At 43.5% G+C, this 20,623-nt stretch overlaps 1 protein-coding gene across 1 annotated transcript in view; it reads left to right on the top strand.

Annotated features, from left to right (window-relative positions):
- Positions 1 to 7,382, top strand: part of LOC145393493 (glutamate receptor 1-like) — a 292,984-nt gene extending 285,602 nt beyond the window's left edge. Inside the window, exon 17 of the mRNA XM_080267656.1 lies at positions 7,191 to 7,382. Within this exon, the coding sequence (XP_080123782.1) occupies positions 7,191 to 7,382 (192 nt within the window). The remainder of the gene's footprint in view (positions 1 to 7,190) is intronic.
- The last annotated feature ends 13,241 nt before the right edge of the window (positions 7,383 to 20,623 follow it).

Genomic DNA, 20,623 nt, shown 5'->3' with positions numbered 1-20,623 from the left:
AGGATTCTCAACTTGCCGACCATAATCGTGTGCTATAATTAATGGCGGACCTTCGAATGTACCGCTTTAGGCTGTCACTTGTATTTTTCAGCTAGAGCGTACTTTTCGTAGCATGTACTGATTGCTGGGTAGAGAGAGTAATTGTAACGTAATAAGAATTCTTGTCTCATTGACACTTTTGATGCTCCACCTTAATTGGTTTTGCAGGTACAGCAAATGGTGTAGTAGTTTTGCTGTGCTGGCCAGAAGATCAGCCTGTCGCCGATGCTGCAGCCTCTTCTCCTCTGCCTTCGTTGTCTCCATATTATTATTTACTGTGTCATTTTACACGTAGGTACAGTTACACTACAACTGTCACACCTACACCATGTATTACATACATCACACTACACAACAATTAGTTTATTGTCAGTGTAAATGTAGCAACTTTTCGCTCAGTTTGACCTGAGTACAGGATTTTCACCGTTGTCATGGAGTTTTTCCCTCAAGCTTGCTTCTATTAACGTAAATACGAGTTTTTTTTCGCTCACTGGCGACTATGACTTTCTCCTGTAGCAGGATAGCACACAGCCACCACAGTGTGAATCTTGTGTGACTGACTTTAGGATGTGCAGCTACATATATATATATTCCACAAATTTTTTCCCATAAGGAAAAAATTTAATTTTTGTAGGGGCGTAATGTCATGAATCAAATTCGCGACATTTCCCTTTTGTGAGAAGCCACGAACTATTAGTGGAAAATTCACTGTTTATCGTTCAGTTAACCGCTCATTCGGATGGAAGCTTTGTCAAATCAATTTTTCATTGTCATACATGATCGTCTTTGCGTGAGACATTATGCCTCCAAGGAGCTTTACTTGTTTTGGCTAAGCGTTTCACTCACTCAATCAAGTTAGAAAAATGCGGCCTACTGCTCTCCCTTTTTCCCACGACTTACTGAGTCGAGCGTTTGCGGTGACGGAGAGGGGGTTCTGTGCTCTAGAAGTGAGAGAGAGAGAGGTCAGCAGCACCCAGATCACACTAGTACAGTCTCCAGACTCCCATCTTAGTTGGTGATACATCGTATTCATTGACCAGTATTCCCTTTTTGTATTTCCCTAGTCTTAAGAGTTTAATTAAGGTGTTTTTCCCAGGCGTAAGAGTTTAGCTCGTGAGTGAGTGAGTGAGTGCCATCTCACACTTGATTTTGACTTGTAATTGCTAAATTTATTTTTGTAATCAATAAATTTAACAGTTCTTTTTCTTGAGCTTAATGTAATGTAAACTCTTGTTTCATTTCTCCATAATTAAGCTTATTTAGTATTATAGCTCCTAGCTTGCATAAACGTTTGCATTTGCCATAATTGGTACTTAAACCAGTCTTGTATTAAACTTAAAAATCCGTTGTGCCTTCTAGAGGAGTTAAGCATCAGCAAGAACCTGATGTTAGTATTAGTTATTTATTATCAGGGGTGAAGTAACTTTCTCCAGAGGCTACAGTATCAATGAACAGCAATTGGAGTGATTAGTCTCTGCTGTGTACTGTCGAGAAAGTTTATAAATTCTCATCTTTAGAGAATCGTTGCTTGATTTAGCAAGACAATCATTGTCCCTGCTCTTCAATATCAATTAAATAATATTTAGCATTTATTTAAAAAAACTCCAGTGATATTTTTTAAAAACTCCCGTGACAGTTATGTATGGAACACCTGTTAACTGTTAGAGGTAATTAGCCTTCTCCCCATCTTACTTAGCGTAGGTAACAGCCATACTGGATCAGGGATGTTCTATTACCGTCATCATCATCTTCCTCCTGATCATCATCAGCTACCATCATTATCATCATCATATCATCTTCCTCCTCATCATCATCAGCTACCATCATTATCATCATCACCATTATCAAAACCATCATCATCATCATCATCACTATCACCATCACATCATCATCATCATCGCTCTAGAAATTAGAGTCAGATTTTGGGGGCTTGATACGCCTAAGAATACCAGGCCAGTCAATAGAAATTAAAATAATGTCTTCTTAGTCCAGCCTGTTCGTCCTTAGAAAAGAAATGCAGACCGACCACAAATTCTACAGATGCGGGTAGTAGTATGGTATGGTGGTAGAAGGCGTCCCCCTTCATGACCTTGATATACTCTATTATTAAATGCCTACATCATCATCATTATTATTTTTTCTACTTCTCCTACTCTTCTTCTTCTTCTCATTCTCCACCACCTCACCACCACCACCACCGTCGCTTTCGCCGCCGCCGCCAACACCTCCACGACCACCTCCTCCTCCCCCTCCTCCTCCACTCCAACATCCCTCCCCCAAATTCCTCTACTCATTACAATTATCCTGGCCAGCTTACCGGAGGCAGAGAATGACAACAAAGCCATAGTACTGGTGAGAGAGGAGTCAGTATATCCTTCTCTTCTCTCTCTCTCTCGCTCGCCTGCTCGCAGACCAGCCTTATGAGCTACCTTCTGTCTCCTTTTACCCACCCGGGAATTCTGGTAAAGAAAAACTCGAGATGATATGACCGTTCCCAAACACAATATCCTGGAGAGAGAGAGAGAGAGAGAGACGGGGGGGGAGGGAAAGAGAGAAGGAAAAGCAGGGAAACAGAAGGAGCGAAAGGGAGGGATAGGGAAGAAGCGTAATTGTAAGGGAAGGAGAGAAGGGGATAGAGTTTGGATGGAAAAAAGGGGAGTGAGGGGGAGGAAGAGTGAGGGAGAAAGGGAAAAAGAAAAGGAGTAAGGAACAAGGAAAGGAGAGAGGGAGGGAATGATGAAAAAAGAGAGGAGGAAGTGATTGAGGGGAAGTGGGAAGGGAGGGAGAGAGAAAGAGAGAGGAAGAAAGGTGGCGAAGGAAAGTAGAGGGGAAGAAAGAAGGATAGGTGAAAATATAAAGATGTAAGAGACAGATTGAGAAGCACGGAAGGTGGCTGAAAGAGGATGGCTCTGTGTGTGTGTGTGTGTAGTGTGTGTGTGATGAGAGAGAGCAGCTAACTTTAGACGATTTCTCTAGGGTGAATGCGTCACAGGAATGTGATTGTTAACAGAGCCAAAGTAAATTGCTGCAAACACAAACTGTTTACACAGTCACCCTGCGTCACCCGTACCAACAACCTCGCGAGAAGAAACACCCACCTCATCACTCCTGGCTCCTATAACTAAATATAACCTGCATTACATTATTCGACTGTACAGCAGATGGGGGTAGACGACTAGAGCTGTCCTGACTATAAAAGTAACAGCATTAATTATATTTAAAAAAATTGACAGAGTTCTAATGATGAGCCTGGAGAGCGTCAAACCACCATCACCAGCACCACCATCCCTACCAACAACAACAACAACAACAAGGGCAGAGATACAAATAACCTACCTGCAAAAAAATCTTTACCACAACCACCACCACCTACACAAACATTCCCACCAACAACAACAACAACAAGGGCAGAGATACAAATAACCTACCACAACAAAATCCTTACCACCACCACCACCATTAACACACAACAACAAGGGCAGAGATACAACTAACTCACCACCATAAAATCCTCACCACCAACAACAAAAACAGCAACAACATGTTCAAGTGCAGATACACAACCAATCCTGGTACTACAACAACATCCTCACCACCACAACAGAGTACAAGTCAACAGCCTCTCATCCTGTGCACCTGCCGAACCCACAGCCTCTGCACACAAAAGATCTGACCGTAATTAGTTGACTTTGGTCAAGGAAAAGGGAAGGGTTGGGGAGACGAAACGAGACGTGGTGTTAAGGAGCAGCGCGCGTGCGCGCACGCGCACGCACACACACACAACAGACACACACACACACACACACACACACACACACACACACCGCTCGCTGGTGCAGTGGTAACGTTCCCGCTTGCCAACTGATGGACTTATGCGCGGGAGTTCGCGCCTCGCTCAGGGTTGCGAAAAGTTTCACTGACGAAGTGGGTGGTTACTGTCCCCTCTGAGGCGGGACGGGTGTGTGCGTGTGTGAAGGTCACAGCCTTGTCTTCTTAGATCGGACTATATGAGTTCTCAGCCTTCCCTTCCGGGAGGGTAAAAGCTGACCATCACGACCATCAAGTGATCCTGACCGACCCGGTGAATTACACACATCCACGCAAATCCGAGAAGCCGAGAGACATCAAAATGGACTTTATGTCTAAGGTGAAATATATTTCACGATTTAAGGTTTTTAAGGAATTTTAGGGAGAGAGAGAGAGAGAGAGAGAGAGAGAGAGAGAGATTCATCCACATATACACCAATAACACACATATTTCCATATCCACCTTCTTTCCTGCCCCATCTACCTTTGTGACTAATTTTTATCCCACCACCACCACCACCACCATCATCATCATAATCATCATCATAAATATCATCATCATACTTTCTTTAAGGCCTTCATTCCTCATATTTCATTCTCTCCCCAATCTTGCCATCCATCTTCCTCCACTTCCCATCATTCACTTCACCCTCCACCTTCCACTTCATATCCTCAAGGTGGAGGACGCCTTTCCACTCGACAGTACCTCAAAGGATCTCAGTTCGTCAGCTTCAACCAAGGCAGTGTCCTTATCAACTTAATCTCCACTCAGATTTCCACGTCACGTCACGTCACGTCTCTGTCTCGTCTCGTCACTCTCTCTCTCTCTCTCTCTCTCTCTGATTATTTTCTAACCTCTCTTTTCCTGTCTTGCCCTTGCTTTCCTTCCTTCTCCCCTCTCCTAGTCTCCATTTCCTCCAACTTCTCCTCCTCTTCCCTCTCCCTTTCTCCTTTGTCTCCATCCCTTCCCTCCCTTCTTCTCATCCATTGTTCCCTTGTTTCCTCCTTCTCTCCATGCTCTATCCATTCCCTCTTCCTTCCTCTCCATTTCTCCCATCTACGTCTCCTGTCTGTCTTTCTCTCCCATCAATCCTTCCATTTTCTCCACCTTTTCCTTCCCTCCTCATCCTTCCCATCAGCTCTCCATCTCTCCTTTCCAACTCTCTCTCCTCCATTTCTCCTCGTTCCTTCCATCTCTCCTCTCATCCTTCCTTCTCTCTTCTCGTCCTCTCCTCTCCCCCATCTCTACCTTTCCTTATTTTCTCCTCTCCTTTTCCCCCTTCCCACCTTCTCTCTCCTCCTTCTTTCCTCTCCTTTCTTTCCCACCCTCTCTCCACTCCTCTCCTCTCCCTTCCCTGAATCTCTCATTTCCTTTTCCTCCGTCTTCTTCCTCTCACTTTCTCATCTCTCCATCTCTTCTCGCCTTTTCTGTCCTCCATCTTTCCTCTCCTCCTCTCCCTTCCTCCATCTCCTCTTCTCCTCTCCTCTACCTCATCTCCTCCAAGGACAAACTGAAGTGGAGAAGAAAAGGTATCTCATCATCTTATCTTTCCTCCACCTCCTTCTCCACTTCAACCTAAACCGCTTAATTCTCTCTCTCTCTCTCTCTCTCTCGTGAAATGTGGGGCTGTCAACTCTGATTCTGGCCAGCCTTCCACGACCAGCATCTGACACGAAGGAGAGGAAGACCGAGAACGAGAAAGATCTGGCTCAACAGATACTCCTCCTCCTCCCACCTCCTTCCCTTCGCTTTTTCTTTCTCTTTCACTCAGACTTTCCTGCAGTTATCCTTGCTTCTTTTCTCTCCCTCTGTTCCCTCTCTCTTTCTCCTTTCATTCTTCCTTCACAATTTCTTGCAATACATCAGTCTTCCTTTTCCTTCCTCCTGCATCCACAAGTCTCATGCCCTTTTCCTCCCCCGCTCTCCACTTTTTTCCTTCATATCTCCACTTTTCCTCCCTCCTCTCTCTCACTCATCATCCTTTTCCCTTTTCTCTTTCTTCATTCTCCTTTAATCTTCCCTCCTTCGTTCTTACTGTCCTCTCTCTCTTTCTCTGAACCACTTCTCTCTCGCATCTCTGTTAAGGCCCGTCCACACGAGCGGGCAGTGCCCGAACGGGCAAACATTGATACCAAATCACATTCCAATTCTCACATTTAGAGAAGGTGGCTTGGCGGGGCACGAGCGTAGGTGACGTCATAAGCAGTGGGAAACCACTGGCAAACTATTTATAACACCCTTGCCTGTTGCTGAAGAAAATTGCTTACCGTGTGGACAACAAAACAAGTGTGCCCGGTATTGACCAATGGTTGCCAGAAACTGTTTGATCTGGTAACACTGCTAAAGAAGCGAGGGTATACGCTCAGCGGGCAGTGCCCGTCAGGCATTGCCCGCTCGTGTGGACAGGGCCTTACTCTATTTTTTTTCCTTCCTCCCTCCTCCCCTTCTTCCTGTATCATTTTCTCTCCTTCTCTCTCTGTCCTCTCCCCTTTCCCCCCTCCAGTTCTTCCCTCACTACCTCCCTCTATATTCTTTTCATTCCTATCCTTCACTCTTTTCCCTCCTTCCTCCAACTCTCCTTCCTTTCCTCGCCTCTCCCTCACTCCACCAATTTTCTCCTTCCTCTCTCTTTCACCTATACATTCAGACCATCACTATCATCATCATATATCATCATCACCCTGGTCGGTCCCCTGCAGGATAAACTGTTATCTTGTTCCACTGTCTTAGCGTATCTCAGTTACATCATGGTATCTTGTTCTCTGCCAGCATCTTCCTCTCCATCTCGGGTCGTCCATCTGATACGTGCTCTGCGAAGGACGTCACATGTCTACACCCATACAGACTTTTTTACTTCCGTGACTAGTTGCAATATCCATAAAATATCCAGAGAAAAACTGTAAACAAAATGAGTAAACTGATAACTGATAAAAAGATACAAAATTCTGACTGCTTGAGAGAGAGAGAGAGAGAGAGAGAGAGAGAGAGAGAGAGAGAGAGAGAGAGAGAGAGAGATTCATATTCAATGAACTTTAAGTATGACATGAGACAATTTTCTGGTCAATATGCTTAAATACTGTTTCCAAGCTTATAAATGATAAGAGCATGATATGGCTAGAGATTCGTAAGTTCTTTATTTGCATTATTTCAGACATAATGGGCAAGTACATGTTAAGATATGATATGAAAGAACGAGACATTTTAAAGTATAACAATGTAAGGTATGAGCTGGGACGCGGGAGACGAGAGAGTGACGTCATCACCCAGGAGCTGGCGCGTTTTCTTTCGCTCCAGGTCGGCCCGTGAGTAGACATTGTATTCTATGGATATTGACTAGTTGTAGGTCAGGGAGTTCACCATTCACTCATTCGACGTCATGCTGCCTTCAGGTGACTCTACACTGAGTGACATGACAAATGGTTTGGTGCAACCCAAGAAACTACTTACTACGCTGGGCGGTAACAACAGGACCAAACGACGCATGGTTGCCTATTGGGTTAAGGCACACCAAGCGGCTGGGGCCTACAAGGGTTAACATCTGAGGGATGGTTGGTATTATTGATCACTTAATGCCACTCAGGTGTGAATGAGGTTAATTACCCTTGCACTAAATGTCGGGAACGAGTACAATAGCCCCAGGACCCTTCACTACTGATGGGGTAGAAAGGGGTGAATGGATGGATGGATGGATGGATGGATATATCTCTTAACTGCTTCGTTTTCGTGTCCAGGAAGGTTTCTCTCTTATCTCTCTATGTAACACCAGACACAATCTTTTTCATCCCTTTCTGAACACTCCTAAGTTTTGGGTTCTAAGGATTTTGTCAGACTCCACGTTTCTGATTAATAAGTAACAACAAATAAGGCATACTCTCCTTTGACATAACGGCAATGGCTTACACTTAATACAGTTACTTAGTTTACCAAAAGATCTCCATCCCATTCATTTTCTTCGTTTGTTTTCACTGTAATGACTGGCTCTGCTCGAACTGCTTTCACTAATTTTATAGCATGCATTCCTCGACAGATTATAGGTCATCCCTTGTTTTTATAAACTGACCATATCTGCTGAACACAATTTTCGTCTGCCTCATAATCATTTTCAAGCCGGCCTTCAGGCCCTCTCTCTTTCAATGGCTACCACTTCTTGTGGTTGTTTCCCTGACACACACACACACACACACACACACACACACACAGTCGTTAGCAAATAACTGATAGTAAAATCGTTAATCCCAGACGTAATTTCTCTTTTAATTCTAATCTAGACAGAAGTATCGTCTAAGAATACTGTGAAAAAACTTGCGTGAAATTCTCTCTCCTGGTTTAACACCTATTTCTTATGCGCTAGCTATCCTTACGGGGATTTATGATGGCTGGACAGTCTTTATAACTATCTAGTAATTTAACACAAATTTCTTCCACGTCTTATAATCGAACTGCTTTCAAAACAGCATCTGATCCAACTGAATCAAATACTTTTCCATATGCACTGAATGCCACGCTCAATGCTTACCTATATTCTGAAGTTTTCTTTATCACTTTAGTAACAACACGACTATGGCCTCTTGTCTATACAGGTGCACTGATCAACCCTTTAATACTTCGCTTGTTTTGTGGACCATAATTGTTTGCTAATACCTGATGTGTTGTTTATCATGTTAATGTTTATTGTTGCTTGAAATCTTGTATGTGTACTTGGATATTGTGGTCAATAAATACATACTTACTCACTCCAATAACGACTACGAGGTCCGGCCTGTTCTCCTGGCTGGTTTGCATCACGTGTAGGGTTATCTGATTTGCTTTAGGATTTTTGTGAAGAAATTTGTACACGACAGGGAGAAGACTGATTGGATGTTATTCTTTAGGTCTTTACTGTCGTGTGTGTGTGTGTGTGTGTGTGTGTGTGTGTGTGTGTGTGTGTGTGTGTGTGTGTGTGTGTGTGTGTGTGTGAGAGAGAGAGAGAGAGAGAGAGAGAGAGAGAGAGAGAGAGAGAGAGAGAGAGAGAGACAGAGAGAGAGAGAGAGAGAGAGAGAATCCAGACCTTCATTAGTTCATGTCTCGCCGAACCGTCTAGATGTTATGACTGATCGGTGTGTGTGTGTGTGTGTGTGTGTGTGTGTGTGTGTGTGTGTGTGTGTGTGTGTGTGAGAGAGAGAGAGAGAGAGAGAGAGAGAGAATCCAGACCTTCATTAGTTCGTGTCACGCCGAGCCGTCTAAATGTTATGACGTGTGTGTGTGTGTGTGTGCGTGTGTGTGTGTGTGTGTGTGTGTGTGTGTGTGTGTGTGTGTGTGTGTGTGTGTGTGTGTGTGTAAGGGAGAGGAGATGAGGGAAGGGGAGGGAAGGAGAAATGGGGAAGAAGGAGGAGTACTCGGGAGGGGCAGGAGTTGAAAGGGAAGAAGGAAGAGAGGGAAAGGGGGATGATGGGAAAGGGCTGGGGGTGATGACGGGGGAGAGGAGGAGGAGGAGGAGGAGGAGGAGGAGAAAGGAAAATGAGATGGGAGGGGTTGAGGGGAAGACGAGGAGGGGAAAACGAGGAGAGTGGAGGTATAAATTAAGAAGCAAGTGTTAAAAAATAAAGAAAAGGAAGGAAAAATATAGGTTGGAAAAATAGGAAGTGAGAAAGAGAGCTGCGCTAATGAGGTCATTACGCAAGAAGAGGTGCTAAACAGAAGAAAGAAAGACAAAGAATGACGAGGGAAGAAGAAGATAGAATATATGAAGACGCGGAGGAAAGAAATCAATATCAATAAGAACTCCACAGAATGTGTAGTTCTTAATAATAATAATAATAATAATAATAATAACTAGTTACCTATTTACTTATTGTGTAGCCACAATAAAGATGCGTCGCCATAACTGTTTATAGTATTGACTGTCTGTAGATCAAGGCCATTCATATTTGGAACATGTACTTAGATTAACCCAAGGTAGCTTCTTGTGTAATATCAACAAGATCTAAAGACAAAGGTGTGGAAGAAATAAATGAAGCATGGGTACATTTTACATTTGTCTCAATAAGTGTTTAACTGTTTGCTTAACTGTAACCATATTCCTTTCTGATGATGAGAGGGACCCCAGCTATATTTCTGAAAAGTTACAGCTTTACAGCTTTGGTGGTTTTCTCTAAAACGTGTTGCAAAGAAAACACTGTGTGGATTTGGATTCAGTACTTTCCCATTGGTTAAATGGCAAAATAGTCAGCTAAAATTTTCAGCAACCTTTTTTATCATAGGATTTTCAACCAGACAGCTGTATCTCAATTAGTTTCTGAGATATTTCAATGACAAACATGCAATTTTTGCACCATAATTGAGTAAATGACCTTCAAAAATAGGTCAACGTCATTTATATTGGGCTAAAGTACCTGGGTCATCCCAGGATACCTTCCTGTATAATATCATCAAGATCTAAGAAAAAAAAGTGCAAAGAAATATAATAACACTTAACAATAATCTTCGACATAATGTGGCGAAGCTTAATTATAATAATAATAATAAATAATAATAATATTATTATAATGATGAAAAATAATAATAATAATAAATAATGATGACAATGATGATAATGGGCATAACAATTTTATCTAAAGAACAGGGCCTCAAAAATATACAGCTGCAATTGTATTACAGAAGTTCTCTTATCTTACAACACTTCTCAGATATCAGGTGGCATAGAAGAAATCATGACACATCTACCTCAGCGATGTATTTTGCATGCTGCACCTTTTACTTTATCCTACTGCATGTTACTGAGGTAAACCTGGGAGCAAATACACATAACAGATGACAATGCTAAGGTGTAGAGAGAAAAATAAGTCGCTAAGAAGAAAATGTTACGATGCCTACACTGCCACCTAAGATACAACTCTTCTAACGAGGAAAGCCTGCAAAATGTATCCCACCCAGTAATGAAACACACACACACACACACACACACACACACACACACACACACACACACACAACAGAGAGAGAGAGAAAGGGAGAGAGAAATACGAGGATCCGGTTGCTTGGTGTGGGTCGTTAACCAAGTAATTTTACCTAAAGAGCAGAGTCACGGGAGTCCATTTGCGTATTAGGTGGTCGAGGCCACTTCCCCCTCCTCCCTTTTTTTTTTTGCACCTGGAGGATACGAGAGGAAGGTGTTGGAGTGGGAGGTGTTTTGGGAGACGAGAGGAGAGCAGAGGAAAGATGAGGAGAGGAGAGGAAAGGTAACAAGAGAAGAGGAGAGGTGAGGAGAGAAGAGGAAAGGTAAGAAGACATGAGGAAAGGTGAGACGTGGAGAGGAAAGGTGAGGAGAGCAGAGGAAAGGTAAGAAGACGAGGGGAAAGGTAATACGAGAAGAGGAAAGATAAGGAGAGGCGTGGAAAAGGTAAGGAGAGGAAATGTGAGGAGATGAAAAGTGAGGATCAAGAGGAAAGACGAGAAGAGGAGAGAAAAAGGATAGAAACTGAGAGGAAAGGTAAGAAGAGAGGAAAGGTGAGGAGAGGAGAGAAAAGGTATGCAGATGAGAGGAAGGGTAAGAAGGGGAAAAGAAAGGCGAGGAGAGGAGAGGGAAAGTTAGAAGAGGATAGGAAAGGTGAGGAGAGTAAAGGTAAGAGTAGAGAGTAAAGATAAGAAGAGAAGAGAAAGGTAAGAAGAGGAGAAGAAAGGTGAGGGAAGAAGAGGAAATGTAAGAGGAGGAGAGATAAGAGAGGAAGGTATTGGAGTGGGAAATGTTTTGAGAGAGGAGAGGAGAGGAGAGGAGAGAGGAATGAGATAACTGAAAGGAGGTGGCTGGATGAACTGAAAGCTTTGTGTCTGGATCGGTAACAGTGAGATTAAAGAAAGCAGTAGATGGGTGGGTTGAAGAAAAGGTGAGAGGCATGAGGGAAGGAAAGGAGGAAGCCGTTTTTTTTTTTTATATATAGCCTTATGCCCATCTGTACGTAAACCCAGTGGACTACAGGCTGAAGTTTCTCTTCCCATAGCCGACCATCCTCTTTTGGGAGAAGAGAGAAAGGTAAGAGATGTCTGTACAACTGGGCAACGAATCCGTCTAGTCACATCGGTGCCACCACATCAGGAGACCGTCTCCAACACCAGGTACCTGTGTGAAGAGGTTAAGAGAGAGCTGTGTTGGGACTAGAGTGAAAGAAGGCGAATGTGGGGGAGGTGGGGGTGGAGAAAGGAAGAGAGCAAATGGAACGGTGAGAAGGGAAGAGAGGAGATGGGAGGGTGAGAAGGGAAGAGAGGAGATGAGATGGGAGGGTGAAAGAAGATAAACGATGAAAGGGTGGGTGAACGGAGAGGTGAGGCTCACTAGAGAAGATGGGTTTGTCATAAAGTGGAAAGACCTAAATGGTGGAAATAGATGGGGAAAAAGAAAGGAGCGTAAAAAAAAGATGGAGAAGGTGGAAAAACGAGAGAAAGAAAGAAGACGAAGAATAGGGAGAAAAACGAAATTGAGAAAACAAGTAATTGGTGGAGGAAGGACGAAAAGTAAGAGAGTATGGAAAAAGAGCGCAAGGAATGGGATGGTAGAAGGATAAGGATAGTACTGAATGAATAGGAATGGGAGACGAATGGGTGAGCAGAGACGTGAAAGATTAGTGAATGAATATGTGGCAAAGGGTGAGTAGGTGGCGGGAGGATGGATGGGAGGAGGAGAAGGCGTTGGGGAAGAAGTGAGGTGGTGGAGAGTGGGTGGACGAGTATCACCTACACAGGTCACTAGGGCCAATAATATAGATAACAGGATTATGCTAAGTCTAAATCCTCCCCAAGAAAATGAACGGTATCAGTTAATACTCGTTAGGCACTTGGGGTGACTAATGGAGGAGGTAAAGTGTGTAGAACAGGTAGGATGTGTGGAACATATTGGGGTGAAAGAAATGACAATGGAGTGAAAACATCAGAGATGACTGTGGAAGAAACTGGTTGTGTGGAACAGGTAGTGTGTGGATCAGGTGGAGTGTGTGGAATAGCTAGCGTGTGGATCAGGTGGAGTGTGGAAGAGATATGGAGAGGAGGAAATGTAGTCCATGAAGTACGAAATCGGGGAGGATACAGGCAGAGAGTGGAAACTGAGGGTCGTATTTACCCACGTGCGCGTCTACACGTGTCGCAGAACATGTGTTGACAACACAGCTGGCAACATGACTGAATTTATGCATGCAGCAGTACTTGGAAAGATATATGTAAATGTCTCAGCGCAGCTTCGAAAATACTGGCAGCAGAAGTGGTGGGATAAGTGTGTCCATACGAGGCAACTGAGACTTCATCATGATGTTGCCAACATCATCTGGTCGCTGCTGTTTCCAACATGTTTGCATCTTGTTCGTTATTGTGTTGTTTATATGTTGCCAGCACTTGTTCCAGCAGACGTGTGGACGCGCTCTGAGGAATACTGAAAGCCATGGAAAGGGATGGAAGGGAGGAGTAAGGTGTATTTCACAATGGAGTGGACAGGGCAGGTGGAAGCGAGAGAACAGCATGTCGAACCCGCGACGGAGGTGAAGACAAGGGAAATACAGAGACCATAATTATGAATACGAGAGAGAGAGAGAGAGAGAGAGAGAGAGAGAGAGAGAGAGAGAGAGAGAGAGAGAGAAGATTAAAGAGGTGTGCAAATCCTAATAAACTGCATATTTCTCCCTCTAAATATAAGGCTGTGAGTAAAGACAAAAACAGTGGCAGTGGAAGACGCACAAGGAGTGTTAACCATTGGACTCATTCCTACGGCAATCTCTTACTGCTCTGTCAGGAAGTGTAGAGGCCCGAGGTTAGGCTCTTAAGTCAAATTTTTCTTGTACTTAATTATTGCTTACACTTAATCAGACATTTGGACTCGTTATATCGTCAGATGAGAAAGCTCCCTAGCACGTTTTCCTACGCTATTTATTTTGTTTATTATCGTCCTCTTCTGTGTTTTGCAAATCCTTACAATACCGCCAAACTCTGCATGAACATCGTACATAAGGATATTCACCATCCATATCCAAAAGTAAATCGCTAGGGAACAGGTGTTCGGGAGCTTCCTTACCCGGCAAGACTATGAGCTTTGGTGGTCTGAAAGTATCTGGATTCCAGGTTATGGCGTGCCTGATGTACATACAGGGTTTGTGTGTGTGTGTGTGTGTGTGTGTGTGTGTGTGTGTGTGTGTGTGTGTGTGTGTGTGTGTGTGTGTGTGTGTGTGTGTTTCTTTTGGAGCTAGTAAAATTGCCTTTCCTTAGCCGAGAAAATGCAAAACGGGATCTGCAGCGAAAGAGTTGAATGACAGGTTATTTTTAAGTGTGCAATATTGCCTGGAATAATCCTGAATATGGTAACCTAGCCTCGGGTCCCTATGCCACGGAAAATGAATATGGGACTTTGTTTTACTTCTGCATGATAGTTTTGTAGTGTTCCCATTTCACATCAGAATTCCGTCAACAAATTGTACTTTTCTGATGGTAAATTCTCTCTCTCTCTCTCTCTCTCTCTCTCTCTCATACACATGTACTTCCTATTCATCTCACCTCATTTATTTCACCCCATCCCATTCATCTCTCTCTCTCTCTCTCTCTCTCTCTCTCTCATTCATTGACATGTACTTACCATTCATTTCACCCCATCTCATTCATCTCTCTCTCTCTCTCTCTCTCTCTCTCTCTCCACGAGTAAAACAACCATTACCTCAGCGTTTACAAGCACACTTACGAAAGGCCTTCAGGTCATACAGGAAGACGTGTGGCAGAGCAGGAGATGAAAACACAAAGTTATAATGACACACTTACCTCAGTGACACCAGCGATTTTTTTTTTTTTTAATTCACCATCAGACGCATTTTTATTCAACCTAGGGAGGTTCTCAAGAAATAAAGTTAATAAAGAGCTATCTCTAAAAATGAAAGGATTATTGACGTCTGTATCGAACCCCTCCAGTTGGTCTGGATATGCCAAAAATAAAACTAAAAATAAAACCCAATCTGACGCTACCAAACTGAGGGGTTATAGATCTATGAAAAAGTAATATATATTTTAGGTGCCTTTGGGGATGTCATAGAAATATATTCATTAAAACACATTTCCTTTTCTGTGTTACTGAAGCAAACTACGTCGATACTGAAATGCTGTTAATACGATAAAAGAGAACATCAAGGAATATTTACTGAATTAATCGTTAAGGAAGAGGTGTTAGGACGCCGCTTATGTCACTAAAAATACGTGCAGGAAGTACCAAGCATTTAAAATCTTCTCCTTCAGTTAATTTTCTGACAAACTGCAAAAATGTAAACTGCTATATTCTTGCTAAATCCAGACTATGTTGTTCAGTTTGGGATAGACCTCTTTTTGCCTAAGCGTTAAAATACTACATCACTTCTGTAACTATGAGCGAGCGAAGCGATGCGATGTTTACAACTTTACATTCAGCTGAAAAATAAGCAGCACAACACGACCCGGTCCGACCAAGAACTTTCCACAATGTGAGATAGAGAACAGATTCTTTCAGCAGGTAGTAGATACATTTAATAAATTGGTTTTAGTTATATTTAGTCAGTAGATCAAAGAAACCCCTTCAGATCCCAGCTTTTCAAGGAAATGTACCAAGGGCTGAATGCTCCACCATAAAATTGAATTTTAAAAGATTTCCTGTTGTAACACTATGTTATTTTGCATGAATTGTTACAATTAAATATCGGATATTACACTCATAATGGTACATGAACGTTTCCTCTATGATCAGGGGGTGAAATCGGCAAGGGTAATCGCCCCATTTCTGGGTTTTATAGTTCAATCAAAAGCCAACCGTTTACCAATGCAGCTTGTTGACACGGGAAGTCGGGAGCAGAGAAATGAACATTGAGCGTGTGATAAATGCTACGGCGCCTCGCTATGCACATCCAGAGAGGAGAGAGAGAGAGAGAGAGAAACATGAGAAAGTAAATACTTTAACAAAATCATTCTTCAGTTATTGTTCAACTACCTCACCAGAAATGTTGGAAGTTTCCACCAAGATGAAAAATTGATGACAGAAGTGTGTATAAACGCTCGCTCGCTCGTCACGCGCTCAGAAAGCGCACTTTACTGGTATGCCCTCAGCATTGCTCTTTGTGTATCACACACACACACACACACACACACACACACACACACACACACACACACCTTTGTCAGCTTTACTATTCCCCCCCCCTCTCTCTCTCTCTCTCTCTATCAGTTCCTCCAAAGTTTTCAAATAAAGGCCTGAGCACATAGAGGTAAGAGTAGGTAGAGGCGGCATTTGGGATTAACCAAGGGTAGGTCAGAGTGAGGCCGACAGACCCGACTCGACCAACATGGCGGCGACCTCATTGACAGCTGTCTGACTTGGTTCCGCTGACCAGGCGGGAGTGTTTTCTTAGTTGCAAACAGAAAAAAATATGTTTTATCTTTATTATTTATTTATCTATTTTTGCATACTAACCTACAAACTATAATTCACTCTAAAGATACTCACCGCTGAAATGTAATGGATGGGTCAGATTTCTTATCTCCTCTTTCATTACACCCAAATGCGGCACAGGTGGTGGGCATTTTTGGAGACTTAAGTTATTTGTTGGTGAGTTACAACTTAGGGCAGAACGTCTCACACCCACAGCTGAACTACAACTAAAACCAGAGGTAGAATGAAGTCTACTTTGTTTCTGGCATTTTCACTGAGGAATACCAGGTGGACACACAGCTGGAAGTATTCAAGGCTTAATAATCTCATGGCCACACCCACGGAGGTAGGATTAGGACTCTTACCTCTATGGGCACAGCCATAGAGGTAAGAGTGCACAGCAATCTTCTTCGTCAGGTAGGTGTTGCCGTGACCTCTTGACTTGACCAATATGGCCGTTTGACAGTTCTCTGGCTTCACCGGAGCCTTCTCACGCCGACTCTACCCTATTCCTACTTCTATGCCCGAGCACAACCCGTAAAAAATAATCTTTACCTTACATATGACCCTCAGGTCTCACCGAAACTCAAAACACAAAAACCCGAACTCAAACACAGGGTTGCAAATAGACACGTGGAAGGACAGGCCTTTCTTGCACATAAATTCTCTCTCTCTCTCTCTCTCTCTCGGCATTGTGATGGTTTTTGTGTGCCTGTGTATGTGGGGTGGGGGGGATCAACGTGCCCCCAGGGAGGAAATTATGTCTAATCCCTTCTTATCTGGTAATCAATCTCTCCAAATTAAATCAGCATTCCTACTTTGATTAAAATTCGTAACGCCATTTGGTAATGGTTTGATAACAGACAGATACACATACACACTTACATAAATACAAACATACATACGCAAGTACATGCCTGCATAGAGACTGACAAACAGACAGACAGACAGACAAACACAAGCGATACATTCCAATTCTCTAATGCACTAGGTAATCGACATTCTCAGCCTTTCACTCGTTAATTTTAATGATCCACCTGCATACACCTTAAAATTGGTTCGCGTGAAAACCTTAGTCTAATGGCTCCGTTTTATAACGTGATGTTACGAGTATTTTACACAACTTTAACATACTCCTATTACTTACTCCCAGTTGAATAAAGCCACCTGGGGATATCTTTACTAGAGAAATTAAGAGTTGTTCCCACCATGAACGGGTTAATGGCGACATAATTAACACTCTCGGATTCAGGACAAGAGGTTATACTAGGAAAGGCACCATTCTGATGCAGCTAGTGGAGTATATATAGAGACAAAGTGGCATTCTTCTAGGGTATATCTGTGTCATGGAAGAGTGCTAGAGTTACTCACACCACGAGAGGGTTAATGGTGATAGTATTAACACTCTCGGGTTCCTGTGAGGCATCTCTAGCTGAATAAAATAGTATGGCGTTACCTGAAACAGAAGACTACAGTTCATCCACTATAAGTTGGCCTAAATTCTCGTTATCTTCCAGCTTATTTTTTTTTATTTCTTTTTTTAAGGTTCGTAGCTTTATTAACTACAGGCACCACAAGGCGCCGCTGGACACAATGGTGGTGTTACTGTACAGTGCTGTACATGGCAGGTACAGATTATAATTGACAAATAAGTCATTGTACATGTGTTCAATAGGCATAACGCCTCACTAGCTAACTAAGCTAATTATCTGTCTATCTATCTATATCCCGACGCCCTAATCCCGCAAAGGGTGGCCGCAGACAAAACGCCTCCAAGTCACTCTGTCACCCACCATTTGACTACCCTCCCCCCAACTTACTCCCCCCTCCCTCATATACCTCTCAACTCCATCCCTCCACCTCATCCTCGGTCTACCCCTCCCTCTCCCTCCCTCCACCTCACCTACATACACCCTCTTAGTCAGTCTTTCATTCTCCATTCTCTTCACATGTCCAAACCACCTCAGTGTATTTCTCCTAATCTTCTCAACCACTTCCACATCTACCCCACAACGTTCCTTCACTTCTTCATTCGTCAACCTGTCCCTCCATGTCACTCCACATGCTCCTCTCGAGTAACTCATTTCCACTGCTCTCACTCTTGACTTGTTCCCCTCTTGCAAGGTCCACGCTTCGCTTCCATACGTCAGGGTAGGGATCACAATACTATCATGCAGTGACTTCTTAACTTCCATACTCACCTCCCTATTTCTTATCACTGCTTTCAGTGTACCAACAACCTTCCTTCCCTGCTGTACCCTTTCACGTACTTCATCCCCCAAAGTTCCATCCTTACTCATCACACTACCCAAGTACTTGAATGCACTCACATTCTCCATATCCTCACCATCCAACCTCACTGCACACTCTGTGACTTCATTCCTCTCAAGCACCATAACTTTACTTTTGTTTATACTAACTTTCAGCTTCCTCCTCCTACACACTGTCCCAGATTCATTCACCAAACCTTGCAACTCCCATTCATCTTCACTCAACAATACTGTATCATCAGCAAACAGCAACACCGGAAGCTTCCAAATCTCACCCTCATTCATTAGGGCCAGCCCCACATCCACTGCCCTACCTTGCACCTCCTTTACAACCCCATCTGTATATATATTAAACAGCCATGGAGACATCACACACCCCTGTTTCAGTCCCACATTGAGGTCAAAGAACTCACTCAGCTCACCATCCACTAGCACTGTAGCCCTAGCTCCCTCGTACATACTCTTCACAGCACTCAACAATTTCCCCTCCACTCCATATATTCTTAATACCTTCCACATGCCTTGCCTATCTATTCTGTCATATTTTCTCCAAGTCCATGAAGGCAGCATACACTTTCCTTCCCTTCTCTAGATACTTCTCCACTAAACATCTTAGAACAAATATCTGATCTACACACCCTTTTCCCTTCCTAAATCCCCCTTGTTCTTCTCCAACTAGCTCCTCTGTCATATGCCTAACCCTATCAATGAGTATTCTGCCATATATTTTACCAGTCACACTAAGGAGGCAAATACCCCTATGGTTACCACATACTTCTCTCTCCCCTTTTCCTTTGTACAGAGGAACAATTATACCTGATTTCCAGTCCTCTGGAACCCTTCCCTCTTCCCAAGCCAATCTACACAACTTCCATATCCACTCCACAATAATCTCACCTCCATACCTAAGCATTTCGCCACACACTCCATCAATTCCTGGGGCCTTTCCCAGCTTAATCTTCTTCATCGCTTCCACTACTTCCGCCCTACTGATCTCTTCCTCCCTCCTCTCATCTCTTCTTCTCCCAGCCATTCCCCAACCACTTATACTCACACTGCTCTCACTCTCTACATTCAGCAAATCCTCAAAGTGCTCCTTCCATCTCCTCAATTTCTCTCTCGTCTCCACCAGCAATCTATTATTCCTATCTTACACTCCCCTACTATTTCCCCTTTCACACTGCCTTACTTTCTTTACCTCCTTCCAAAACAATTTCTTACTCTCCCTCCATTTCACACTCAGATTCCTCCCAAACTCTTCATCCACTTTCTTCTTACTCTCCTTCACCAGTCTCTTAACCTCCCTTCTCCTGCTCACATATACCTCTCTCTTCTCTTTCTCATCTTCTCCCCTACCTCTACTCGCCAACCACTCACCATATGCCTTCTTCTTTTGTTCCACAGTTCGTTTCACCTCATCATTTCATCATGCTGTCCCTTGCACACCCTTGCATCTCCTCCTCACTCCACAAACCGCCTCACATGCTGCGCCTATCTCTTCCGTGAATATCTTACATACGTCTTCCACCCCTTCCATCTGCTCTAGCTCATACCTTCCCAATCTTTCTTCCACTATGCTCTTATACTCTGTCATTTTGTCCTTATCTTGCAATTTCTCCACTCTTCTCACAGGAGCTGTTTCCTCCTGTCTTCCCTTCGCCTCCTCAACCATTTTCTTTGCAGCTTTACCTTGGCCAGCACTAAGTGATGGTCCGAGACTCCATTCCCCCACCCTCTCCACACTCTTGCATCCAACACTTGTCTTCTCATTCGCTCATCCACACACACGTAGTCTATTATTGCCTTTCGTTCAACAAGTTCACCATCCATCCTCCTCATTACTCTCCATGTATACCGGTGGATCATCTTATGACGAAAGTAGGTGTTGGCTATTGCCAACCCCTTACCAGCACAGATGTCCACCAAAGCACTACCATTCTCATCCACTTCAGCTGGCACACCCCACTGACCAACCACTCCATCCACTCGTACATTCCCAACTTTGCCATTCATGTCTCCAATCAACAGCACTCTCTCGCTCCTCTCAAATTTGTTCATACATGCTTCTACTCTCGTCCAAAACTCATCTTTTCACTCTTGCCACTCGATCCTCTG

Source organism: Coenobita brevimanus, chromosome 1 (assembly GCF_032717465.1).
Source record: "Coenobita brevimanus isolate Jiangsu-jjx chromosome 1, ASM3271746v2, whole genome shotgun sequence".
In the NCBI taxonomy this organism is placed as follows: domain Eukaryota; kingdom Metazoa; phylum Arthropoda; class Malacostraca; order Decapoda; family Coenobitidae; genus Coenobita; species Coenobita brevimanus.
The sequence above is the reverse complement of the archived record's forward strand: the minus strand, read 5'-3'. Positions and strand labels throughout refer to the sequence as shown.